The 27,358-nt window shown below is 44.6% G+C and overlaps 1 protein-coding gene across 1 annotated transcript in view; it reads left to right on the top strand.

Annotated features, from left to right (window-relative positions):
• Positions 1 to 20,376, top strand: part of CAPN8 (calpain 8) — a gene marked incomplete at its 3' end in the record, with an annotated part of 30,441 nt that extends 10,065 nt beyond the window's left edge. Inside the window, exons 3-21 of the mRNA XM_081997144.1 lie at positions 998 to 1,116; positions 2,214 to 2,347; positions 2,646 to 2,814; positions 3,718 to 3,801; positions 4,607 to 4,692; positions 6,070 to 6,144; positions 7,154 to 7,314; positions 8,031 to 8,206; positions 10,227 to 10,238; positions 11,959 to 12,170; positions 12,731 to 12,767; positions 13,433 to 13,498; positions 14,433 to 14,490; positions 15,048 to 15,112; positions 16,335 to 16,403; positions 17,678 to 17,756; positions 18,683 to 18,799; positions 19,411 to 19,469; positions 20,353 to 20,376. Coding sequence (XP_081853270.1) covers positions 998 to 1,116; positions 2,214 to 2,347; positions 2,646 to 2,814; positions 3,718 to 3,801; positions 4,607 to 4,692; positions 6,070 to 6,144; positions 7,154 to 7,314; positions 8,031 to 8,206; positions 10,227 to 10,238; positions 11,959 to 12,170; positions 12,731 to 12,767; positions 13,433 to 13,498; positions 14,433 to 14,490; positions 15,048 to 15,112; positions 16,335 to 16,403; positions 17,678 to 17,756; positions 18,683 to 18,799; positions 19,411 to 19,469; positions 20,353 to 20,376 — 1,802 coding nt within the window. The remainder of the gene's footprint in view (positions 1 to 997; positions 1,117 to 2,213; positions 2,348 to 2,645; positions 2,815 to 3,717; positions 3,802 to 4,606; positions 4,693 to 6,069; positions 6,145 to 7,153; positions 7,315 to 8,030; positions 8,207 to 10,226; positions 10,239 to 11,958; positions 12,171 to 12,730; positions 12,768 to 13,432; positions 13,499 to 14,432; positions 14,491 to 15,047; positions 15,113 to 16,334; positions 16,404 to 17,677; positions 17,757 to 18,682; positions 18,800 to 19,410; positions 19,470 to 20,352) is intronic.
• Between the last annotated feature and the right edge of the window lie 6,982 nt (positions 20,377 to 27,358).

Below are 27,358 nucleotides of genomic sequence, written 5' to 3'. Positions count from 1 at the left end.
AGAGCAGCTTTGTTTTCCTAGGCTTTCTGCACACCTCAGAAATAACACATAACCACAAAAGCTCTTCCTACAGTATGCAAATACTGTAAGAAACCCATGAGTCACCGAGTTTCCCAGGTGCACCACCTTTGGTGTGATAGAGGCTTCCACTTACCCAACCTTCAGTCCACAGCAAGCAGGTAACCAACCCAGCAAACAGCTCAAGTTGCAAGACACTCAGCCTCCAGCGCGGGCTGCGCATGCCCGTCCTTTCCAGGATGAGGAGGGGACCAGAGAAAGGACTCACCTCCTTGCAGAGTTCTCAGGAGACTTCAGTTTCCATTAGACTCACATGCAAATCCATAACGATAGCCCTAAGTGCTGGTTCAAATTCAGACCTTCAAAGAAAGGGCTAAGAAAGAAGAGCCACTGGCATGTTCCTGCTACCCATCAAATCTTCTCCAAAACATAGGAATGCAAGTTCCACCACCCTTCTACCCAGCCAGAGCTTTTTCCCCTCTTCTGGACGCCTTCTAAGCCCTTGCCTCTCCCAGCTGTGGTGGCTTGGGTCTAGTTAAAGTACTGCAGGTCATTAACTCTGTACTGCCCAGTGTGGCTTTGCAACCCACATACCTCAAATGCCTTCTCTCTCTGGCTATGTTGTTGGTCTCCTGAGGGCATCAACAAGCTTAGATAAAGCAGCCTGCTTTCGCAGCTTCATTAAAAAATCAAAATAGCGAAGTCCAAACTAGATCATTGAAATTACCACCATGATCAGCCTCAGAGGCCCCAAGATACCTATGTGGTCCGGGTGAGTGGAAAATGAGTAAAAGAGATGCATAACAGAACAAAACAAGAATGAGTTGCTGAACCAACACTGAGTCTGGCAGGATCCTGCAGAGCACTTAGTGCTGGCATTTTAGTCTAGATGGGAGCATGACATAATGGTGTAAGGATCAGCTCAGCAAACCTGTATTTATTAATGAACTTTTCTGCCTTGTAACCTATGTGTTTTTAGGTGATTGCTGGCTCCTGGCTGCCATTGCGTCTCTCACTTTGAATCCAGATGTTCTGTACCGTGTTGTTCCCAAGGCTCAGAGTTTCCAGAAGGACTATGCTGGGATCTTTCATTTCCAGGTACCTATATGGTCAGAGTATTGAGAATAAAAGAGGAAAATGCTAGTATTTAGCTAAAAGCAGCTATTTTGTGGTTGGCACAGGCTAAATATTCAAGAGTTACAGTGCATAAGTGAAACTGGGGCAGGGGAGAGGGAAGAAAAGAAGAGCAGGGTTAAATAACGTCAAGTGACACCTGCTCACTGGCGAGGTTCTGCTGTCTCAGGGCTCTGGGGAGTTATACATGTTTTGGAAACTGAGCCAAACCATCACGCCGCAGGAGTCAAGCCACGCTTCGTCGCCGCTGGCTGTTGAGAGCGAATTCAGGCTGATGCGGTCTCCCCTCCTTCCCCTCCCTCCCTGTACCCGTGTCTGGATTTCCTTGCGGATGGAGCCAGTGTGTGGGAGCGGAGCCAGCCCGCTTTCACTGGAGGTTGGGCTCGGGTGGGAGCAGTAGGGATTCACTCTGCAAAGCTAAAGGAGGTGTTTTGGTGAGGACAGATGTTATAGAGCACAAACCTAACCCTTCCACCAGCTCGTCTCAGTAGAGGGGTTATTGTGTGAATTACCTTCTTTCCTTTCAGGACTGCATCAAATTCAGGAGTAAATTTTTCAAGTGTTCAGGCAAAAAATTAGCACTGGCAATGCTTCACACGTCTCCCAGTATTTTCAGAAGGGATTCGCACTATTGAGTGCTTCCCCTTTGGGTGACGTCTACAGAGGTGTTGGTTTTTTTCCCCTGGTGGATTGGGCCTTAAAGAGTAGACAAGGAAAGAGACTTTAGAGTATCCTGTCTACACTCTAGCTTTCTAGACTCTCCACCATGTAAGCTCTGCATGGAGCCCAGATGGTGTTCCAGATGTTATGTGCAACAAGTTGCTGTTAATATTACCTATCAGCAAAATTTAATACAGCATTAAGAAGCCTGCTCAGCACTTCACAGGGCTGGGAAGAGTTTGCCTCTATAACAAGGGAGAGGAGTTCAACATGGGAATGAAACCTTACAGTCACTTATCCAGGGGAACGGATGACAAGTGAAGGGGTAGGAAGATGGTAGTGTGGAGCTAGTATGTGTGCACCAGCCCTCACCATCTTTTTCTTTCTTCTTTTCATCACAGTTCTGGCAGTACGGGGAGTGGGTGGACGTGGTGGTGGATGACAGGCTGCCCACCAAGAACGGGAAGCTGCTCTTCGTGCACTCGGAGGAAGGCAACGAGTTCTGGAGCGCACTGCTGGAGAAGGCCTATGCCAAGTATGGTGGCTAAGCAGGAGGCAGCTGTCCTGGGTGTGCAGAAGTCAACTGCCCGGGTGGTTGTGGTGTTAGACACAGTGTGCTTCACTCAAATGCAGCCTCCATTCCACCCATTTTTTACAGTTTCCTCTAGGTCCATAAAGGATACTGCCAACTCTCTGTTTCAAGGAGCATTACTTCTGGTGTCTTGATGATCACATGGACTGAGAGATGCTAAATTATAAACCCTTCTTTCTGCAGTGCCAATGCTTACAGTTGGAGACGGACCCTTACACAGCTCTTGACATGTCTCCCACAGGTTGAACGGCTCTTATGAAGCTCTCACAGGAGGATCCACTATGGAGGGCTTTGAGGATTTTACTGGAGGCATCTCTGAGTCCTATGAGCTGCGGAGGGCTCCTTCAAACCTGTACCAAATCATCCAGAAGGCTCTGAGAGCTGGGTCGCTGCTTGGCTGTTCCATTGATGTAAGAGACTGCTGCTGCTTTACTCTCCTTGCTCCTGTTCTCAGGACTCTGGTCCATACTGTAACGAAAACTCAGACCAATGTTAGACATAGGAAGGTCTGAAGTAGAAGCAAACTATGATTAATGGGAGACTTTTACTGATTTCAGTTATAAAAACTTTAGACTAGGTTATAAATAGCCAACTCTTGTCATGCCTCCCTTTTTACAAGACAGCCTGTGATAATACTTAGAGCCATGAACTGGGGACTGGTCTTCCTGAACTCTGTTTTCATTCTCTGAGTATCTTTTTTCATTCAAATTCTGTGTAATTTCAGCTCCAGACACTCAACGGCCAGAGACAAACTCTTTGAGATACTTTGTTGTAGCCTGTAGTCTGATTCTGGCTTTGGATTTCAGTTCTAAAAAAGTCCTAAAAATTATTGACACTTGTAATACAAACTTCCTCAAGTTAGAGATGATGTTTGTACATATTTTGGAAACTTCACGCCTTTCACATCCCATTTGATTGTTTTGTTTGAAATCCTGGTTCATGGCATATGGGATTACCAGAGTTCAAATTTTGATATGCTGGGTCTCAGCTGAGGCAAGCTAGAGCTGAGTTCACATGAACATGTCTTTGCAGGTGACTGGGTCTGTTACCTGAGCTGGGAATTTGATTTAGATTTAGATTTCATTGTATGTTCTTGAACCTCTGCTGTGCTAGGACTGCGTATATAGGGGCATGAAACTGTGGAGGTGAACTTTTGCTGTGGTTCTCGCCTCTATTTAATATACTTTGCATGGAGAATATTGATATTCATTGTGCATACCACTTTGGATATCTTCCCCCATATTAATTTGCTCGTGAAAGCTGAGTTCATACACAATATATAGTCCTAAATGCGTATACTTTTATTGCCCCAGATAACTACTGCAGCTGAAATAGAAGCAATCACAAGTCTGAAGCTGGTAAAGGGCCACGCTTACTCTGTCACTGGAGCAGAAGAGGTAAGCCAGCCTCTCCAGGGCCGTCATACAGAACAGCTTGGAGTTGCGATACCGCAGTGCTTTCAACTGTTGGGTGTCTTTCTGTGACTGACCAAAAAAAATGTTGCTACCTTATGCACCCCCTTACAGAAAAAGAAAGAACCTGTAGTACTTAACCAGGTTGGGAGCTCTGTACTGGTAATTATATAGAGTATATTGTGCAGTCCGCAACTTCTATTGTGCTAGCAGACTGGAATATAAAATATAAAGGTGGGCCAAGCTGTTACTGAAATGGAGGGTACGGAAAGGAGAAACGGGAGAGGAGGCAGCCCCAGGTATCGGTACTGCATGAGGTGGGAGCATGTGCTTTGCCAGTCAGCGCCCGTGGGAAAGGAGTAAAAGCCTCTTTCATGAACTCTCCCGTCAGGCTCATCTTCACAGTGAGCCCTACATAATCCCGCTCCTCTGAAACTAGAATCATTACCGAGGTGTTCGTGCCAAATAACCTCTTCCCAGCTTTGCTGTGTTGTGTGATGTCTCCTGCTTTTGAGGACGTAGATATGCTGCTGGTTTGTAGCCGACGTTTTTCCTTGCAGGTTGCTGCCGTTATGTGAAACGGTGAGTGCTGGAGCTAATGGCTTGCTTGGTGGCACAGGATAATGCAAAATAACGGCGGAAGGCATCTAGGTGTCTTTTAACTATTGCAAATTGTAATGGACTGCATCACTCAAGCACAAATTGTGCTTTATCCTGCCTAAAAAGCAATTGCCCCGTGATGATTGGAATAATGGAAGTGCTCAGGCTCTGTTTGTTGTGGATCTTTTAGGTATGTTACCGAGGACGGCCAGAGAAACTAGTGAGGCTTAGAAATCCCTGGGGTGAAGTGGAATGGACTGGAGCTTGGAGTGATAAGTAGGTTTTTATATGCCCCTGCCTCTCTCTCTTCAGTGCATTTTGGTATCTTTTAAAAATTAAATTGGGAATATGCAGTTAATCCAATCACAAAGCACATTTAGGCGAGATACTGAATCAGTTGGAATAAAACGCTATTAATTTATTAGCAAGGTTAGATATTGATCTGCTCTGCCCAGCGGGCATTCTTCCCTGCCTCAGGCAGAGCTTTGTAATAAGAGAGAACAGCCGACGTTTTAATTGCGAGCAGCCCAAGGCAAGCCATAGCCACGTCATTTTGCGGGATGGTTTTTCTCCGATTGATCCGAATGATGGTGCCAGGACCTTAGGAGGGTGTGCAAACCAGTCCTATTCCTGGGAAATACAGCAGGGCTAAACCATTGTGCCTCTGCCTCAACTCTGAGGTTGCTGGGCTCTAAATCAGAGCAGTATTTGGTTTCTACTGGAGAACCTTGAAAAAATGGGGATGTTGGTTAAGCTAAAGACCCAGAAGTTTGAAAATCTGTCAGAAACTGTCTGGGCTCCAACTATCTTGGAATCTCATGAGAATGGCAGTGACAACACCTCTTTTATTTTTCTATTTAGCATGGCATGAATTTTACTCTCATTTGGGCCACGATATATTTTTTCATGCAGTGCTCCGAGAGTTCGGTTTCCCGTGCTGACTGACTGCAGTACCGGTGCCGACGTAGAATACTTAAGGATAGAACATAGAGATAAACATTAGAATTATTCCTACCTTTATCAGAGCTGCTTTGCTCAGCCCCAAGATAAGGTTCCTCAAGCACACACACATGCCATATCCTGATTTTGTTACACCGGTTTTGCTATGGGACAACCCTGCGGAGGCAGGTGCGGAATGGCACCGCCACACGGAAGCAGATCGGAGCAGAATCCAGCTTGCTGCACCGTAACGTCAGAATGGGAAAGGAGCAATGCTGTTTTCTGCAGTGTATTTTCTAATTCCACCTTTTTCCTTTCTTGTTCTTTTCTGACCCCAACAGCGGAGCTTTTATCATTTCCCCAGGGAGGGTATCAGGCAGCCCAACAGCTTCGTACAATGAAGAAGCTCTGACCAACTTTCCGACTGCCTGTTACCTAATCCAGCCGGTCTGCGATACTTGTACATTCTGGCACCTGGCAGTGATGATTCAATTTATTTATTTGGCTTATTTGTCGCAAATACGGTTGCAGTCTGGTTCCAGCCCTGGATAGACAGGCTGCAGTGTGTACTGCCATTGGGAGGGGCGGAAGGTCTAGTTTGTGAAGAAATACGTAGTCCTTTATCAGCTGGAAGCAAAGACGGAGACTAACTCTCTTGATCTCGTCGTAGACTAAGCCACAACTGAACAGCTTGCTTTTGTGCTTTGTCTGCAGTGCTCCTGAATGGAATTATGTCGATCCCAAACAAAAACAGGCTCTGGATAAGCAAGTAGATGATGGAGAGTTTTGGTGAGAATCATTCAGTTAGCTTAACGTTTTGGACATTTTATGTGCACGTATGCTCTTTAAGCAGTCCTTACAGCTGGATGGAGAGAAACTGCCAGCTCCAAAGGGGTTAATAATGACATGTGCGCATTGTTAGCCCCTTGTTTACCTCCCTTCCCATTCAAATATTACCTTTTATTAGAGCTTGCATAACTCAGTGCTTATCCAAAATACAGAGACCAGATGGTAATAAAATTAATGAGGCGGTAAGAATGAATCTCAGCTGCTCTATATTTTGAGGTTTGGGTTTTTTTTGCCTAAATGCTACACACTAATGAAAAAGTTTAGATTACCAGCTTGGGAAGAGTCTGTTTACCCAGACCTAATGGAAAGCCCATCCCAATTAGCTGATTATATGGCTCAGTACTGAACCCATGTCACTCTGTTCTAGACTGGAAAGATAAATGCCCGCCGTCTTTCAGTGCAATCAGCTATGTGGGACATAAGGCAATGAGAAATGAGAACAGACCTCTCCTCGCAGCATAAAGTGATCAAGGTCTGTCACTCATGCAAATCTACTAGGAATGGTAAAAACAAACATCAACAACAGAATTAAAGCAGAACACCAAACTGAGACTGTTTTTCTACAGAGTGACTCTTTCATAAGGGCCAGCTCTTGCCCCCATTAAGTGGCATCTCCTTGCATGTTCTGTTCCGACAATTTTAGTGAATTTACTTATGAAGCATGATGCACGAGGGTTTGCCCACAGCTGGGGATGACAGAAAATGGTATGACTGAACCCATAACGTGTAACAGCCGTTGAGAACAACTGTCTCCAGGAGACACAGTTCATTCAGGGAGTGGGAAATTTTGTTTCCCAAAAGCCAGTTCCAAGCTTCAGAGTTCAATTAAATGGGACTTTGGGCAGCTCTGCAGTACTGACGCTTGCTGCCCCGTTGGGAGAGACATCCATATGCAGTCGCCTCGACTGTTGCAGGCTGATGGACTAACCCTGGTCTTCTTGTGCACCAGGATGGCATTTTCGGATTTTCAAAGGCAGTTCACCCGCCTTGAGATCTGCAACTTGACTCCCGACACTCTGACAAGCAACGAGGTCAATAAATGGGACCTGACCCTGTTTAACGGACAGTGGAGACGGGGTTCGACTGCTGGGGGCTGCCAGAACTACCAAGGTGGAGACCCAGCCAAGTGGGGACTTGGTGAAATACCAACAAAACAAGCAAAATAAATGCTTGTAACCAGAGGGGGCTTTGGTGGGAAAGGCTTGGAGGTGCAGCTCTTTCTGTGGGGTTTAGATAATAAGCAAAATCTTGGCAGCCTAAACCAGGTTCTAATTCACACTTATTTCCTTGTCGGGGATTACCAGCCCACTAAGCAGTTAATTCATGGCTATACTCTTTTTTTTTTTTTTTTTTTTTATCTGCCTGCTTTTCCTGCTTACATGGCTTTTGCTACTCACTGGAGTAATCCTCCGAAGGGTTGGGTAGGCCAGGAAAGTGTCACAGTTCATGTGGCAGTGTTGCTTCCCATTCATTTTCAGGTTAGACCTCTGGAGAGGTTGGCTGGCATTTGGTCCTCTTGCAACAATAACAGTCTCGGCCGAGGACGTTTCCTGGAGATAAATGACAGGCTAGAATTAATGACATCAGCTCCTCCCTGCTGGTCATTACTCCCCAGGAAATACCTTAGTGCTTTCGTTTGCCATGGCTCTAATTGGTATTCAGCATAGCTGTGAAAGCATAAAACCATGTAACATAATGGAAAAGACTAGAAAAACTCCAGGCAAAAGTCCTTCCAAAGAGATATTCTCTGTAATTCTAGTTACAGCCATCTTGGCTACAGTGACAGCAAAATCTCCTCCTTTTTGTCTTGCCTTGGGAATTTTTAGTGACGTACTGGACCAATCCCCAGTTTAAAATCCGGTTGGATGAACCAGATGATGACCATGAAGGGAGTTTGAATGAGCCGTGCTGTACCATACTGGTAGGCTTGATGCAGAAGAACCGCAGGAGACAGAAGAAAATGGGAGAAGCTCTGCTTAGTATTGGTTATTCCCTCTATCAGGTAAAGTTTGTTCCTGAGTAAAGGCTTTATTCCCTGTTCTGTAACACTGGAAAAAATTAGCAGTGTGTTACATCTTGACATTCACCACTACAATAAGAACTGGATTTTGCAAGATGATTCAAATCCTTCTCTCATTTCTTCCTGACTTACATAATATGGGAAGATTCAGATAAATTTAGGCTCAGGTTTTGTCCCACTTTAACAGGAGAGCAGTGTAAAACTAGGGGCAATAATTTATCAAGAGTCTCATTGAGAGCCTTCTCTTAAAAAATCTGAATGGGGGCAGGCTCCGGGTGCCTGGCAATTCCAGATAAGTGTTTCTGATTACAGCCTATCGTCAGTGCTCAGTAGTCACTTTCTTTTTTTAATATTTTCCCCTTGCATTTGAAAATTGTTTTGATTCATTGTCTACCATGCTATTATTCTGGGTTTTTTTGGTTTGTGGAGTTTTTTTGTTTGCTTTCCCCCCCTCCCCCCCGATTCTCTCAGTGTTGCTTCTGTCTCTAAAAATACAACATAGGGAAAAAAACTGCAGTGTCACCTCTAATTTCTGTGATGTGAGGGGAGAGAAGCAAATATAAAAATTTCCAACCAGTATTGCCATTCACAATATATTCCTCATATCTGGAGAAAAGCAATTAAATGTTGTATAGACTCCACTGGATGAAGATCATTAACCAGCACAGGTGGGAGCAGATGGGAATGGCTGACTCTTGCTAATATATCTTGTGCAAGATGGTTCAAAACTAGGCAGGTTTTCCCTAGTGCCTAAGTGTCTGCATACACAAATGGTTCTCACCGAGCACATTTTTGAGTTGCCATCTGCGTGGTGCCAAGCACCCAGGCCCACTGGCATCCTGAATTTTGACATTAAGGATGCTTGTCTGTTCATATCACTGAGTACAACCCTGGAGAAGTTAGCAGAGCTTTTGTGCTTTACATCTATTTCATCCCATCTGCCTCCTCCCTCTTTTCCATAGTAGGGTAGACTTGGTGACTCTTAACATGATGAAGTCTTTCTTTTGAAAGAAATGGCTGCTAAGTCATCTCAGGTAGACATCCAGCTATGACCCAAGTTCCTTGGGTCATGCACTGTTGTGGATTTAAATCATTACAGATGATACTGTGGCCGAGGTCCAGTTAGGACAGCATGGATGGTGACCTAAAGCAGATCTCTGTGCAGGAGAAGGTGAAAAGGTGTGTGCTCAAACCTACCTGCCCTGCAGAGCTTTTGTAAGTCATGTAGCTCAAACTGCCTTCTGACAGCTACTGTAAGTGGGCCCATCACCAAGCTCCTGACCTTCTAGTATGCTGGTTATAAGGAACAAGACCTGAGGTCTCAAGGGGCCATCTCAGGCCCCAGAATCATTGTATGGGTGATATTTTCAAAAGCTCTTCTGGAACTTGGGAAGACAATGTCTTCGGCTCTCACTAGAATCTGTGCTCTCAAGAAAGCTAATTGCTTTTGGAAAAATTACCTTATATTTGGAGGTACAAATTAACATAGCAATTTAGTTAATTTAGGAAGGGCCAAATCCTGACATTTTTTGCTTGTTATATTTGCCTTAGAACAATCTCATCACCCTCAGGCTGGTTGCCAGCGATGGTAGTTCTTATATTTTCATCATATTCCAGTAACAGTAGACTAGTAGATTTTAGGTCTGCTGTAATTCTCAGTTTGGTTTTGGTTAGCAAAGTGGAGCTAACTTGTTGACTTTCCTGACTGAACATTTCAAGGCTTACCCAAATAATCCCAACAACTAGCATCATCCACAACACCATATCAGGAGAAAAGCAATTTAAAGGCTGTATAGATTTCTCTGGATGAAGATCCTGTTTTTCCTTTGGAACAGCTCTAGCACAAGTTAGAACTTCATGTATAACTGATACTACAATATGTGGCTGTAAATGAAAATGAAAAAAATATGTCTGAAGGAGGCTTTTTCTGATTTTTTTTTCCCTAATGATAGAAGTGGGTATGTAGCAGCCTTTTAATATCAGATCTTTCTCTTCCTTTCAGATTCCTCCGGAGGTATGTAATCTCTGCTGAAGACTTCTAGCCTCCAGATGGGCACCTTCTGTCACACTGGAGAATTTAGCTACCAGGAAGACTTCTTCCTTACTAAAGATGGCTCTTCTGGAGAGCTTTATTCTTGGATCATTGGACAAATATCTCAAGTTCTGAATAATCTTTTCCAGGGGACGGGGGCACAAGGCTTCATTACAGACATCTAAGTACCAATCTTGACTTCATTTATACTCGTTGAAATTTGGCTTCCATTAAGTTTGTGTAACAGAGGTCAGAGTTTGTCTATTTAGTACAAGTGAAGTCAGAACAGGGTCTCTGCACTCTAAAATTGAGAAACTGTAGCTAATGTTGTTCAAAGAAATGCCAGACTCTGTGGATCTATTCCTTTTATAGCTCTGAGCTGGGGCTTCTGGTAATGAACAAACCCTGCTCAACCTTCCCTAATCCTCACAGATGTCAATACTGAGGTAGAGAGACTTTTCATTCCTGAAGAAAGAGACCCCAGGGGTGTCTGGCAGTAGGAATGACCTATATTCATTACTGAGGTCCAGCAGCCTGCGTTGCCAATTTTTCCTCGGCTTTTCAGCCCTTTTCTTCTCTCTCAGCAAATGAATGTGTGGTCATGCAGCAATTAACTGTGTTCTTTTAACAGCCTTGCAGATGCAAAGAGAAAATGAACCTTATATATTGAAAAAGATATGGATCTGGCTTCTTAATCTTTGCAGTCCCACTCAGCTTAAGACAGAGTGAGAGAAAGGATGGGGCTGTTGAATAAATACCAAATCCAATCTTATCTTCAGAACAAGAGAGGAAAAAATCCTGTATTTTTCTACAGTTTACAACAGAAAAATGGAATGATTATAAAATGTTTGATAACATCTTTGTGTGCTCTGATCTTAGACAGCCAGAAACCTTATTCATATGCAACATTCCCCACCCTGTGTCAACCACACAGCACCTTTTCTGGATCATGGAGTCATGCTTTTTGAAAGACATCCTTGTGGAGCAAAAGTCATGAATAGGAGGCTTATAGCAGAGAGAGCTATTCTTACACTATTGTTCCTTCTCACATCAGTGTTTTGTTTTATGAGCTATGCAACGTTTCACTTGCTTAAGAGTATATTGGTATTAAGGAAAAGTTAAGTACTGTTTTCCACCTAATCCAAAGGAATAGCCTTAGTATTACTAATAATAGTTGGGTAAATCATCTAACGTGGCCCCAAAAGTCTCACCCTTGTGACTAGTACTTTGTCCTGTTTACTGTTCCTTTCTGTCTGTTTAAAGAAATCAGGGACTTCAATTCCTGCTTAATTAGGAGATATATCCCATACCATAAATTGCTCAAAAACATTCTGAAATTTAAATTTGTCCACAAGCAGCCCGTGAAAACAAAAAACTCTCTATACATGGACAACTTAAGTACAGCAAGTACTAGTTTCGCCAGATACGAGTACACAGTATGATCTTTTTATTTATTTTATATCACATATTGTAAAGAGGCATGTGAAAAGATAATCTTTATAGAGAAAGATCCTTGCCCCTTCTAATTATCTGCCTGACTGTTTCCCATGACAGAACCCTGGTGGTTATCTTTTATGCCACCACTTGTGGATTTATTATTTTATGCTAAGAAAAATCTTGAGATGGCTTTAAAGCACTACATTGAAATAGAGCTTAGCAGTGAATTGTCAAATTGTTTCTAACAAAAACACATTTCCCACAGCTGGAAAATAACACAGATATTCATGTGAACCGTGCTTTCTTCACAAGGAACCAGCCAGCAGCCCGGTCTGATCCGTACGTCAACCTGCGTGAAGTCTCCAGCCGCATGAAGTTGCCCCGGGGAGAGTACCTCATTGTGCCGTCCACATTTGAGCCTTACAAAAACGGAGAGTTCTGCCTGCGAGTTTTTTCTGAGAAGCAGGCTAAAACGCAGTGCGTACTTTGTCTGTAAAGCCTCCTCTTCTGCTGGTGAGGCACGTAAAGGAAACGGTCGGGTGTTGCACCCACATCCTGTGCTCTATCTTTTGCCTTAGTCGGCAAAATAAGCCCATTTCTAGGACCTATTTTCTTACATAGTCTACTGTATGTGGCACACACACCCATGACAGAGAGTCACGGCTCTTCAGATAGCCTCCGCCAAGCACTCCGTGAAGTAGAAGTTCCCACAATTAAAAAGTGCAGGATTTGGGAGTGTGACGATGAGGAGATGGGTTTTAAAAGGGGTTGTATCAGTAGCAGCTATTGAATGAAAAAACAGGAGTCTGGATACAAGACAAGAACAAGAAGGCTGGATTTCCCAAGGAAAATGTCTTCAAAGAGGTGGGACAGACAGAGGTGGGATGGGGAGTGTGGGAAGCAGGAAGCCTGGGGGCTTGTTCTGTGCATTCGCTAACACCTGACATTAAAATAGCTTGTTTTGTTAATTATTTTAAAGGCAAACGGTAGACTCATCATTTCTGGTTGGTTTATATTTTTTTCTTTTTTTTCCTTAGGATGATTGGTGACGTGGTGTCTGCAAAACCGTATGAGGTAAATGTCTTAACAGGGCGGATCGGATTTTTCTTTCCTAGCAGACTTTACCTTCATAATCTGGAGGGAAAATAGGGACAAGATTTTTATTTCTCCCCTCAGCTGGGATCACAATATGTGTTTGTGCTCAGGAGAAATATTTTCTGGTTGTGGGGATCCTTTACATATCTCCATATCCTAGTTTCATGTGCATTTTCACGTACCTGGGCCCATGTGGCACAGAAACTGTAGACTGGGCTGGAACACATTAAATTGTCCTTCCATCTAGCACAAGTAGGAGAAGGTGGGGAGGGCACAGAATGATCCTCTCCATAGAATCAAATAGTCTTCCTGAAGCCCAAGAGAAGTTGCAAAAGCAGACTTCCAAGGAGCTGCTGAATTGCTATGGCCAGGCGCAGCAACATTTTCACTGCAGCAATTTTATAAAACTATCTTGGCTGCAGAAGGAAATTTTTTCATCAGTCTTAGAAAGTATTTGCTCCCAAATGAAGCCAGCCTCCGGCTAGTCGTGATTTAAGTAGTGCCTCTGGTTTGCCGTCGCTGCAGAGCAAGTGCTCGTTTTCCATTGCTGTAAATAGTCCCCTGTAAAGCTGCGTTACGATATCCACAGCTCGCTTGCTAGGATCACCTTGTAAGCCACAGTCTCGGTCATCTCTTTCCTCTAGCCTCATGTCAATAACAAAGACATAGATGATGAGTTCAAGACTCTGTTTCAAAAGCTCTCTGGAGAGGTAAGTGGATTAAAGTGAAAAAAAAAGACTGGGATCTCTCTGTTACGATGATGCAGATATTTGACTTGCTGATGCGTTTTACCATCTGGTCTTCAAAAATCCAAGCAGTTCTCCCCTTTTATTAACTCACAGCTTCAGTTCAATTTATTTTACAATAGAGCAGTTTTACTACATTGTTCCTCTTATTGGTGCAAAATGTGATTTGTTCCTTCGGTAATGCAGGTCATGGAATAATTGAAAATTATTTGAAAATAAGGGTGATAGGACTGTGTAAATATTATCCCATGGTGAAATAAATTACCTGTAGAGTTAGTGTATAATTCTGACAATTGCTTAGTTGGCCAATTCCTTCCTTTTTGCTTAGAAGTCCCGGGAATCAGAAAGCTGTTGGCTGAACTTTCTCCCTATTTATTTTATTTGACAAACCTCAGTATCTACAAAGCCCTGCTGCACTAGCCTGTGGCTGTCACGTCAGATGTTTTCTTAATGAACAGGCGGCCACTGGTGCCGGAGAGGGAAAACATCTTCTACGTTAGAAAGACCTTTTTGAGTTTTGGGAGGACAATTTTAGTATTGTTTGCTTGTAGTTTCCATAAGCCTAGAAAATCTCAAATGCTCTCCTGAACCTCTTCAGCTGAGAAAGAAGGCAGTCACCCAATTCAGTCAAACCTGTTAAGAAGTTAACATTTACTGGGTCATGTTACCATGGCACCTAACAAACCACTTCCCATTTGAAAGGCTGGGAAATATTCATGGTTCCTGAGGATCTCCTCTGTGTGATGTCTGATGGTCAATGTAAAGTGTCAGAAGAAAATTAAAGTTTTACATACCTAATATATGGAAGGAAAACAGCCTCTGGATGTCTGGCAGCAAATAAATATAGTTTGTTTCAAATATTTTTTGTGTTAACAACTAAAGTGTGTTTTCTGACCAGGACTGCGAAGTGACTGCAACTGAACTTCAAACTATCCTAAATCGTGTTTTGGCGAAGAGTAAGTAACGTTATATAGCTCCCCTTGAATGGAGCTGGGAAATGGTGAGACATAAAGTTGCTCTTTGGTCAGAGTGAGTATCTGCGCCATCGGCACACAGACAGGTTCTGTGCTAGCAAAACCCAGCTCTACCAGCTCAGGGTGATGAAAAACTGAGTTTTTGTCTGCCCCCAGCTCAGTTTCTCCTGGCCCGTTGAACTTCTGACATGGGGGGATGGAAAAATACCGCCTGGTGTTCCCCTTCCAAGCACTGCCAGCCAATGTCCCACAGAGGCACTGTACCTTCTTGGGAGGACCACCATGGGAAGATGTTATTATGCTGCTGCATAACTTCTGTGGACAGATAGAAGCTTACCGCCCCCAAAACCAATACCATCCCCTGTCCCTTGGCCAAAAAAACCCCATATTAATCACCTGAAGGGAAACAGTGGAAGAAATGGCAGAGCATTTACTTTGCTAACAAGATTTAAAGGTAGCTGACATCTCCAAAGTTGTCTGCAGAAAAATATTTGTCTGAAAGTATTTCTGACTTGGATTTTTGTTTCCTTTTTGTACAGGAAAAGATATTAAAAGTGATGGATTCAACATTAACACCTGCAGGGAGATGATCAGCCTTTTAGATGTATCCTTTGAATGTCATTTCATCACCTTTAAAATTTCTGGTTCTCTTTTACAAAACTTCCTGATAAGACAAGGCTAAGTTTACTCTTCCGTCGTCCAGGCGCATGGCTGGAGACAAAAAATTCAGCCGAGCAGCTCTATCAGCTGAGGGTGGCAGAAACCCGAACCATTTAATCACCGGCTGCTTCTTTCACCTGCTTGGCATCTCTCGTCGCTCAAACTTTCCCCTAAAAGTAGTAGGGAGGAGAAGCAGGGACCTGCTGCCTGGATGCACCCGTGTGGTTTCAGATGCGTACCGAGTGTGCTTGGGAGGAGGCAGGTTCTAAGCACAACCTCCGCTTCCATCTCCAAGTCAGGTGCCGCTTACAGAGCACAGAGCTCAAAGCAGCAGAGACACGCCGGAGAGCCTGTTCAGAGGGGGAAGGCTACGAGCACGTGCCGTGCCTCCCTCCCTCCTGCATGGCTTGTAGGACACATGGGAGCTAATAAGCTTTGCGTAGCCAAGGGAAAAGGAGAGGTCAACGCAACCGCCCAGTACTCTGATGTGCTGGGAAAGTAGCCAGTGCATGGTCAAGAGCCGTGCTGCCAGGATTACACTAATGTCGGTCTCATGAGATGCTCATGTTGAGGTCAGCAGGGATGAGCTGTGGATCTTGTGGATCACCGGCTGTTTGGAGAAGTGATGCCTTTGCCCTACACTCTACAGCCTCGCAAACCCAACAGGGCAACTCACCAAGTAAAGCATGATGGGGGCCAGCTCCTTGTTTCTGCATAATTTTCCATAGGAAGGGATGTTCAGGCCCTGAAGGACATGGGGGAAGACCATGTAGCCTACTATTGACTGTCTTTGTTAACTCATAGTTCCCGTCTCTGCTTTCTAACACTTACCGCAGTGAGGCCAGTTCTTTCTTTCCCTAAGGGCTTTAATCTACTGTTAACTGTACAAAATGCAAGCGGATCTAATCATGCTTATATATTTAGCAATCCCATATATCATTCCTTGAGAGTGCAGATAGCCTAGAAATTCTTGGCATGCCTTTAACTAAGCAAATGTAAAGCTGTGGGCATGCCTGTGTGAGATGGAGATGTATTACAAATGAGAATGAATATGGCATTAAGATGACACTGTGATGGGTGGTTTGTTTTTATTGGAACTGTTTGCTCTCCAGTTTTTCTAAGGAGAGAGGAATCCTGATTTTTGAACCATGCCTTAACATCCCCAGACCAATGGGTCCGGCACCTTGGGACTTGTAGAATTCAAGACACTTTGGATGAAGATTCAAAAGTATTTGGTAACATAATATTTCTGACTGTCTCCTTCCCTCTCAGCTCTGAAGTACAGATCCAGAACTGAGATAGGGTTAAGCCACCACAGGCAGATATACTTGGAAGGCTTCCTTCTCATGGCTGGAGTTAGTCACAGAGCTCAGAAACACCTCTCATTTAAAAGGACACAAGCAGATCCTCTTTCACCTTGGCCTCACCTCCGTAATTTGCAATACTTTATGGAAAGCCACATTAACCCTCTTTCATTGCTGGCAATGACAGCTCTCTGCTTGCCTGCTGTATTAAAGCTCATATGAACATGTCTCTGCTGTTACGATATGTTACATTGCCAGCTGAGCACCAGCAAAGACAAGAAACATATTTTTAAGACCTAAAAAAAAAAATCTGGCTTTGTACTTTTTAAATCTTGTAGAAGCACAGAATTATTTTTCTGACAGAGGATTTACTATCCCAGCAAGTGTACCCAGAATCAAGCAGTCTAAAGGAAGGTCAAATCTGAACCTGCTTTGTTTGACAATATCCCTTTTGGGCAAGTCTGCTGCTACCATTCTTGATGCTGGTGAGCATCTGGCCCGGAGGTTCGTGAGGAGATGTTCAGCTCTCCTTCAGCTGGACACACCGGCTCTGTCCTGAGACTGGTGGTGGCAGAGCAAGCCCTGAGAGCCAGCTCCAGTCTGACCTGTAGGTCTGGGTGGCTTCTAATTCTGGATGATAAACCTGCTGGCAGTAGAAAGCATCTGTCGTCTCGTCTGAAATATTAAGCAACTTGTCTGTTGCAGCGTTTGCCACGTGATAGGATATTTTCCTCAACGGCCTGTCTGCCACCACCTAACGTGAAGGCAGGCAGGCTGCCAGCCCATGGGAACGTGTTTCCCACTCTGCCTTGCTTGCCAGTAGCTACTTGAGACATCTCCCTTGCTCGTTGACATTTCAAAGAGCAGGAGCTGGCAGGGGCAGCCCCTGTCCCAGCCATCAGAAACCCAAGGCTGTGTCTGTACAGCAGCGTGCTGGTGTGGATGCAGCTTTAACCTAGCTACAGGAGCAGGGAGGGTGGCAGGGCATGGGCTGCAGACTGGGACTAGCAAACCAAGGTTAAAGTCTAGGCGGTCCCTGGTTATTTCGTTCTGGCTGCTAGCTCCTGGCAAGCCTGGCGTTACCATGTCTTCACTACTGTTGTTACCCAGCCATGAAAGCCAAAGCCTGGTTGCCTGTGCTTGCATCATCACATTGCTGCACCGGCACACATCGAAAAGCCATTTCCACATTCCCTCTGCTGCAGGCGATCTATAAGCAAGTGGACAGTGACTACTCTGGTACCATCGACTGCCATGAGATGCGAAATGCCCTCAGAGAGGCGGGTGAGTACGCTGCTTGGGACACCGCCGGATCACTGCAGTCTCCCCACCAAACATCAGAAGAGCAGTGGAGCCTTTAAGGGCTTTGCTTCCCTCCCGTCTCCTAGATCACAGCGTTGCCATTGCCATTCTCCTTTCCTGACAGGCACATACTGCTACGTCCTTTTGCTGTTATATACATCAAAACGCATCCTCTCTTCTGCATTACGAACCACAGATTTTTTTTGTCCACGCTGTGACCATTGCTTATCCATCTGATTATTACTTGCTCTATTATTTGCCTCATTATTTCCTAATCTAATTGTCCTCTTTCAGACCAATGTCCAAATCCTCTTTTTCCTTCATTTCTTCCCACCACTTTTCTCTACACTAGAGAAGGTGCACGCCTGATCAAGGCATGCCCCAACAATATCCTCTCTGATGTGTGCTATTCGCTTTTGGAGCACTGTTTGCCAGCTCAGGGGCAACTAGAGGAGCACTGTTTTTTTGATTTGTCTTGTGCTCAGTGGAGTCTATGTGAATGATCTAGAGACAGAAATAGCTATAATACGGGCCTGAATAGAGCCCAATGTGTTATGTGAGCAATTGGCTCTACTGTAATCACTGCTATTCAGCTGCAGCACCAAGACTCGCTAATTAGGGGTTTATCTGGGGAACATAGGACTGATTATGCTGTGAAACAATGTGAAATATGCAGTTTGACAAAATGCTGTGGGAGAACTTTATGCCTCTCTTCACCCAGCACAATGGGCTTTGGAAAGGACCCACAGCAGAGGTGGGTGACGAAGTCCAACAGACCTTCTGGGAGGAGTAGTCCTCGATCCTTCATCCAGGTCTGCCTGCAGCTGCAGCAGTCCATGGATAAGGCGTATCAAAGACAACACATTAACCTGCTGTGTCAGTGATTCGTGTGCTTCCCACGCCTTCAGGTTTCACGCTCAACGATCAGGTGCAGCATAGCATTGTCACCCGCTATGCCTGCAGCAAGCTGACCATTGATTTTGATGGCTTTGTGGCCTGTATGATCCGCTTGGAGACCCTGTTCAGTAAGTGCCTCTGTTCTTCAGCCAAGGGGAATTCCTGAAGACTTTGGGGTTTTGTTAAGTATTTGGTGTCTTTCAACTGTGAATGTAGCAAATTGCATGGAAATGTGAGGGTGCCAGCAAAATGGTGTCTGTTGGAGAAAGCAGCAGAGAAATAGCAAAAGCCTTTCTGCCTGGCCATGGAGGCTGGGCAACATGTTTTCATAACCTACCATGCTCTTCTGCTTTGCAGTCATCTGCACTTTATGGTCAGTGCTCTGCCCCCCATGTTGTCCCAGCTCCTGTAAATGGTACCATTTATCATTTACAGTTCTCACTCAGACCTGATTTACAGGTTTGTCCCTGGATCATACCAGATGTTACCGCATCAGATATTATAGTTGTCTGCTGCCAACTCTCAGTTTGCTGCTGTAGATCTGACTATTCTGCCCCATGAAGCAGCTTTAAAATTATTTGTAAGAGGAAAGAAGAACAGCTGTAATACTCTCTTGCAGAACCAGCCTAGATTTCCAGTAGATAGTGGCAAAAAGCCAGACCTCTCCATTTTGTCAGACAGTGATTCTCTACATGCCAAACTCAGTGGTTTAGATCCATTTTCTTCTTCTACTTTTCAGAAGTGTTCCATCTCCTGGACAAAGACAAGAGGGGAGTCATCCAGCTCTCTCTGGCTGAGGTGAGGCTGGTCAGATTGAAATACCTTCTGGTTAAGCTACAGCAATGGACTGCACTAAAATACGTTTATTTAAAATCACTGTTGTAAGTGGTAAACTCAATAGTGATTCAAAGGGAAAGTTTGTTTATGTGAAAAGTTTCTTCAGCTCAGAAGGCCTGTCTGAATTAGTAGAACAAACATTACCGTATATGAGCAAAAAAGTAAAGATACATCCAAAATCCTAAGGTTGCTTGAGAAGATGCTTACACTGTCTACTTTTAGAGGGCAGTGGTCAATTCATTAGAAAACACACAGCAGGGAACTGTTCTGTCTGGCGGAGAATGTACTTATCAACCTGCCAGAATTAGAAGAGACCTTTTAAGATACCAGGTTTTTTTTTCCCCACATTGTTTTTAATGCAAATTTCTCCTCTTGAAGCTGTAATAAAAGGAATCAGCTTGAATCTTCCCTTTGCAGAATACAAATATATCTCAGGAAACAGCTGGAAGGGGCCCCAAAAGGTCCACCAAATTAGTCCCCTCAGCTTAAGACTGACTTGAAGAGAGGAGGATGACTAGGAAGCCCTGTGACCCTCAGTCACAGTTAGCTAAGTCTAGCTGAAATTGTACATTGCATACTCTGACCCTAGAATTTTTCAAAGGTCACGCAGCTTACTCTGGAGAACTGGTCTTCCCTCAGAAGAGACCTCACTTTCAATGTCTGAGGCTGATCTTTGCAATAAATTTCCCTGTAGTTCTAGAGCAGATGGATCCTGCGTGTACAACAGATTAAAACGCAGCTCCAGCCTTTCCCAGCTTGTTCTCTCAGAGCCGTGGTAGAGTGCCCCAGTGGCATCCTGTGGACCTTCCAGATGGCCTGACTCCTTGTTCTGTTTCTCCCTCAGTGGCTGTGCTGCACACTGGTTTGAACGCCGGTCGATGAATTCAGCAGAGACCTCTGAACACGGAACCTCTCGTTCGGCTTCTCCTTGTTATGGAAAGCAGAGAGAGAAACTTGTTTTTTTTACTGGCAAGTTATTTTAAGCCCACTAAAAATGAAGCGATCTCTTGTCAGTTAGAAAATAAACACACTCTTGAACCAAAAAAGATAAACAAACAAATAAAACAAACAAACCCAAACCTAACCTCCATAACTTTTCCTGCCCAAGGAATATTTCTGTGTGTTGTGCTGAAAGGTCACAAATTTTGGCTTACCACAGATGGGTCCAGGTGGCTTTGGTTTGACTTCTGATTGCGCATCAAAGTTCATCAGTGTTCAAAATGCAATGTCCAGCATATATTTCACGGAACGAAAGCCATACTCAGATCCTGGGCAAAATTTGTGTTGCTGCTCTGGCTGCCTCCCTTCCCAGCCGATTGTCCGCTTTGGCTGTGCCAAGCGCCTGCAGAAGCTGGGTGTGAGGAGCTCGGAGGCAAACGATGAGCCACTGAAGGCACAGGGGAATTGGGCATGGACACAGCCTCAGGGATGAACAGGGAATTAGGCAAACACAATGGCACTTGTCCACGAGTCTTGGCTCACTCTTCCAGGAAAAGGAGCAAGGATGGAAGGCAAGTTGCCGCAGTTATTCCAGCTGAGTTTTTCTCCTATGGACGCTTGTCCATATGTGTACTTCAGTGCCCAAAGGTGGGGTCTGGAGTTTTAGGAGGTGAGTCGTTGGAGCTCAGAAGCTCATGAAGGCAAGTGTGAGGGGAGGAACATAAAATCCACGTGTAGAGGGTCCAGGGGCTTGAGTGTGTGAGGGATGTGCTAATATGGATCATGATTTAAGGAAGAAATGGGAGCTCATAGTTACTGGCTAACAGTGCTATGCTTTCCTAAGATCTTGTAAAAACTTTGTCCTTTAAAAAAAATCTCCCTGCATTTAATTTCACAGTATTACAAAGAGTAATAGCACAGCAACGCAGGCAAGATAATATAGCAGTCTTTTTTAGCAATTGGAAAATATTTCTGTAACTTGCAGTAATGATCTGATGAGATGACATGTCTTTGACACTTCTTCCAGGGAGCAGCAGAAAGCTGTATCCCCGAGGCAGACGTGGGGACAAGGCTCCATCCCCCTCTCTCTTCAGTGCTGTGTTTGGGAGGGACCTTTCTCCACGCCTGCTTGTTCCTAAGCTCGCTCTTTAAGCAGGAAGAAAGCTGTTGTTCGGTTCCTGTCTCCCAACGCAGAATGCCTCGTGGCAGCCCCCAAGCCTCCGTTTGACATCTCCCAGCATCTCTTCTTGGTGCTGACTACAGCTGCCCGGCTAAAAGGGATGTATGAGACGTTTCAGTGCACGGCTCTGCCTTTCTAATGGATGGTATTCGCTGCTCTCATTTAGAGGTCCTCTCCCAGTAAAAGAGAAAGAAATACTTTTTAGTTCAGGTTGCAGGATTAAAACAGCCAGCAAGGGAACCGTAAGGTTTTGAGGGCTGTCCCTGTGCACCCAACACTGGCCATGACATGCGCGCAGCTGTCTTAGGTTGCCACCAGTTTCTCATGGTAGATAGTTGCCTGCTGATCAACAACAGACATCTACGTACCTCCACCTGCCTGGAAGACAGAGCTACCTGAGGCAAGCAAAAATTCTCTGAAACCTTGAGAATTTTCTAGCAAATGCTCTGCCTGTTCAGTAAGATGAACAAGTCCTTCCCTGCCCTATACCTTGAGTATGCAACGCGTCTCCTTACTAACCATGCAGCAGGGTGAGCCAACTGCTTGCAGCTTCAGATTTGCTTTCTGCTCACACGCACTATTCATGAGTTCATTCCAATTATGATCACAGAGAGGCCTCTCTCCACAGGACTGGGAAAACTCAAATATACACAGAAATCTATTGCATGCTCCCAGTTCTTCTCCCTTTACATCAAGCAAGTTGCCCCCCCCCCAATAATTCTCGTAGTTATCTCAATGACTCTCACCCTCCTGTACAGGATGAGCAGAGTGCTGCACTCCATCTTCCTTTATCTTTGGGAAGCAGGCAGCTCCAGAGGAGCCACCTCCTCTTTAATTTGTTCTGTGAGCACAGCACTTGGCTATCAGGTCTCAGAGAATGACTGCTCAGAAGCCTTTTCATGGGATTGAATGCACTTCTCCTTTTTACTTGACACATCTGCAAAAAGATGATTAACATCCACATTATTTTCCTTCCTTGTGCTGCAAGCTGAACAAATGTCTGCACTCACCAGTTCTCCCAGTTAGTCCTGATGGGGCTAAAATGCCTTTTGACTAAAACGCCGGCAGCAGCTCCTGTGGAAGCAGTGGGGCATGGTGGGCTGCGCCAGGGCTTGGGCATCTGGACTCTCTGCACTCTTATGCCGGGCATGTTGGCTGTGCTTAATTTTCAGAGCTGTGAAGCACTGCAGCTCCCGTCACAGGAGCTCAGTCATGGGGAATTATAATGCAGGCAAGTCACAAAGGTTCATGAATTTGTGGTATGTTCCCTGTCAGTATAAAAACCGTGCTGCATGGCATTCTCAGCACTTTATAAATAAGGTGGGGCAAAAGAGACCCCCACGGAAACTCTGCAATGGCTGTTCAAATCTTTCCTTTCTCTCTCCACTTTCCTGTAGAACCTTTTTCATTTGTGCTGCAGCCTTGTGAACTGAAAACTTGAACTCTGTGTATTGGCTCCTGTAAAAAGTGATTCACGTTAGACAGTGTTCAGAGTTCCAGCCTCCTTGTGCACGAATTGTCTTGTGGTTGCCTATAGAGGAACTTCCCATGGGTATAAATCCTACCACATCAGCATCTGACACTAGCTTTGCACCAGAGTATATGTCTACATGAGCTGCAAGACAGTCACTAGAATTTGGGATTCTGCTTACAAGCTAGGAGGATAAAAAGAATCAACCTCATACATGCAATTATCTGTCACCTGCTCATCCTCCCAGAATGGGAGATTTACAGAGGGATCTCTCCGTTTGCATCGTTGCAGGCTGATGATCAGATCCATGGCTCACGAGTAAGCACAGAAGGAGCAGTCCTTTTCAAACTCCTTTTCGTTCTTTACTTCAGGCAATCCCGCTGAACCCTACTCAATGGTATGTTTTAGTTCTTCATTTCCATACAGTTCAGACAACCTGGCAGGCCTGGAAACTGAGAGCACATTTTTCCTTTCCATCTTATTCGGGATGCATATAAAGTCCCAGCCTGCTGTTGTTGTTATTCCAGCCTAAGCTTATAGACTGGAGATTCAAATGAAGTCCATAAGAGTGAGATTCTGGGTGCGAAAGGAACCCAAATTCCAAAGCTTTTGAAGTTTCTCCACCACTAATGATGTCCCCAGCGATAGTTAATCTTAAAGTAGTGCCCTGCTACTGCCTGACAAGCTTGTTGCCATGGTGTCTGTCTCTCTCTGTATAACTGGCACGTACAGCATAAAATCCTCTCTTTCTTTAACAGAGCAAATTACTGCACTTGTTACTGTTGGCCGCTCATTAACTCCTTCCTCCATCTTCGAAATCTTTGGTGCAGCTCTCACCTGAAGTGCAGGCCCCCACCAGTGCAGCCTCAGCTGCCTGCGTGGGTGGGAGGGCTTGGCCAGCGTGGTTCTTAGGGAGGGTTGCGTCAGAAAAGAGCGAGCACAAAGCAGAAAATAATCCATGGGAATGGATCTGGGAGATGGACTAAAGAAACACCTGGAAGAAGGGCTGGATAGCAGCCAGGAAGAAGCTGAATGAGTCAGCTTTTCGTCCATGCAGGAGCTGAACAATATTAGGAACTGGAGAAAATGGTTTCTTTTTTGACTCTTGCTGCTTTCAGGGAAGAAGGCACGTGCACTCTTTATAATACACAGGGTTGACTGACTTAGAAAAACAAATGCTCTTCTCGTATTTGGAAAACTCTGTAAAACATTGCTGGTTTTGTCTACTTGCTCACCTCTAAATGTGTAAAAACTACATTGTTGGCTCAAGGGGTGATTTACGTATTTCTTCTAACCCACCTCCTATTCATCCAAAGAAACCCCACCCAAAACCAGTGATGCTTTCTTTAAGTTCAAGCTAGCTGGTCTGCTCCTCGATATGATCCCTCACCAGCTTAGGTTTGCCTAGGCTAGTTTAAATGCAGTAGCTTGATCTAGCTCTTACACAGAAGGTAACAGTGAGGGGCTTCTTCCAATGTCTTAAAACATTTCAGGCTTCCCTACATTCCCACATCCTTTTTCATATTCTTTCTCTTATTCTCCTAACTGCACAGACGGTCACATTTTTATCTCTGCTGTGTGCTTCTTGCCAGTTGATATGGCGAAATGTTTCAGTGTTCCTCTGTTATACGTAAAAAAACCCACTGAATCTGGTTTTGAAGGGGAATTTCAATTATCCCCCTTAGTTATTCACTCCCTGCCAGCCAAGACACAAGCCATACCCAGGTAGCAGGGTCTATACTGGTGCCCCAGACCTGGTACATCACCACCAGTTGCTGAGGTGGAGCAGCAGGCATAGCTACAATCGCTGGCAAGGGGAACATCACCCGGGTGCTCTGCTGAGGCCATACACCACTTCGAAGCAGCTCACATAACAGAGGTGCGTAGGGTGCAGAGTCCCCAAGAAAACTGCTAGGCTATCCGTGTAGAAAGCATCACAAATCCTTCCAAAGATGTGTCTTTATTGCGTTGTAAACACGTGAGTACATGAAACACATTTCAATGTAAGTGGTTTTCTCAGTTTTCTCTGTGTCTTTATTCGACCCTGTAGCTCCAGGAGGACACTACTGAACTTCCCCCCGTGAATGTCGCTGCCCTGGCATTGGCATCACAGACTGCAAAGAGAAAATAAGTAACCGACCTCTGTGCCATTGAGGGCCTGTATTTAGACACAAAAGCAAACAAAATAGTGTGGCCAGCAGGAGCAGGGAAGTGATCGTGCCCCTGTACTCGGCACTGGTGAGGCCGCACCTTGAATCCTGTGTTCAGTTTTGGGCCCCTCACTACAAGAAGGACATTGAGGTGCTGGAGCGTGTCCAGAGAAGGGCAACGAAGCTGGTGAGGAGTCTGGAACACAAGTCTCATGAGGAGCGGCTGAGGGAACTGGGGTTGTTCAGTCTGGAGAAGAGGAGGCCGAGGGGAGACCTTCTCGCTCTCTACAACTACCTGAAAGGGGGTTGTGGTGAGGTGGGTGTTGGTCTCTTCTCTCAAGTAACCAGTGATAGAACAAGAGGCAATGGCCTCAAGTTGCTCCAGGGGAGGTTTAGACTGGATATTAGGAAAAATTTCTTCACCGAGAGGGTGGTCAGGCATTGGAACAGGCTGCCCAGGGAGGTGGTAGAGTCAGCATCACTGGAAGTGATCAAAAAACGTGTAGACGTGGTGCTTCAGGACATGGTTTAGTGGGCATGGTGGTGTTGGGTTGATGGTTGGACTTGATGATCTTGAAGGTCCTTTCCAACCTTAATGATTCTGTGATTCTGTGATTCTGTGAAAAATGATTTATATTACTCAGTACCCATACCTCTCATTGCCTTTCACACCTCTGAAAGAAGTCAGGTTACATCTTTGCTGAAGCCTTTAAAGGAAAAAGAGAATAGACCAGGGCAGTGTGACATTGGTTTAATTATAAAATCATCAGTGCTTTTTTTAATAATGAATCCTTTTGCCAGAGCTTAGCTACAGATAGCACAGGATTTGGGATTTCCAGAGATTTTTCATTTCCGTGTCTTATTTTCTCTGCAGACCTTAATTGCCTAATTAGCCAGCACACCTAGGCCAGTTCTTGGGCACAGCTCTCTGGATACCTGGATTTTAATGTCATCTGTCCTAATGTCATCCATGTGGGTTTGACTGGAAAATAAAAGCTTTCCTTTTATTTAAAGAGGTTTATTTTGTAACTGATATTAGAAAATATCTGGCACAGTCACTAACCTAGCTAACTTAAAATTGTATGTGTTTGTAAAACTGTACATATTTTCCCAAGCTGTTATCACACTCTTAGACTGCTGTGTAAATTTACCCAGCACATACGCCGAAGCAGGTATGATCTCTTGGGATTTTAAAGGGGCTTTGTGACAACACAGTTTATGGCAAATTGTGTTTTGCTAAGTTTTAGAAGCTCATCATATTTGTTCATTAATTTGCAGGGAGTTGGAGCTCAGGAAATGCGGTGCTCCTCAAACACAGGGTTGATTATTGGTGGTGGCTGGCGTTGCGGCAGGCAGCGGGGCATCCCGCAGGGTCTCTGTGCTGGAAGGCAGTGGCATCCCTGGGGCTGTTCTGGTGGGCAGGTTGTGTCAGATGAAGGATGCTCCCCACTGCCTTGGGTGGCATCTTCTGCTGGGAAAGCCTCGCCTGGGAGATGGTAACCGTGCATACAGAAAACTAGGAAAATATTTACAGTTTCAGAAAGAATCAGCACGGAATTATTTGAACAGAGGAGACGAGATTAAAGGAGAAATGAGAAAATTATATAGTACCAACCTGGCCTCTAATTTGTAAAGCACCTTTAGTCAAAATCCTGAGAGAAGGAGCCATCTGAAGGAGCAGTTGTGAATTTATTAATAATGAAATTGATTCCAACCAAGAGTGCCAGCCTTCTCCATGTTAATTTAATTTGAACTCTTCTCAGTTTGGGGTTGGGTTTTTTTGTGTGTATGTGTGCACTTTTATACATGCTGATAATCTTTGAATTTCAGACATGCTGGTCTGGTGCATGAAGGCTTGAATGAGAAATTATCTAACCAAATTTTAGTGCCCAAGCTGACTAGAGCTTGAACAATGAACAAGCTTTATGGAGAGAGAAAATAAAATTAATTTCACAGTTCATACCTTGCATTGTATGGTGATACCAGTAACATGAGTAACAAGAGAAAATCATGACTTGAAAATGATGCGGGTCACACCAGGGATTTCCAGTGTGTTCTGTCAAGTTAGTAGAAAGGTTTAGTGCAGCCTTCTGAATTAGGAATCTGAGGT

The sequence above is a fragment of the Phaethon aethereus genome, assembly GCF_964289735.1.
Source record: "Phaethon aethereus genome assembly, chromosome: 3".
NCBI classification, from domain to species: domain Eukaryota; kingdom Metazoa; phylum Chordata; class Aves; order Phaethontiformes; family Phaethontidae; genus Phaethon; species Phaethon aethereus.
The sequence above is the reverse complement of the archived record's forward strand: the minus strand, read 5'-3'. Positions and strand labels throughout refer to the sequence as shown.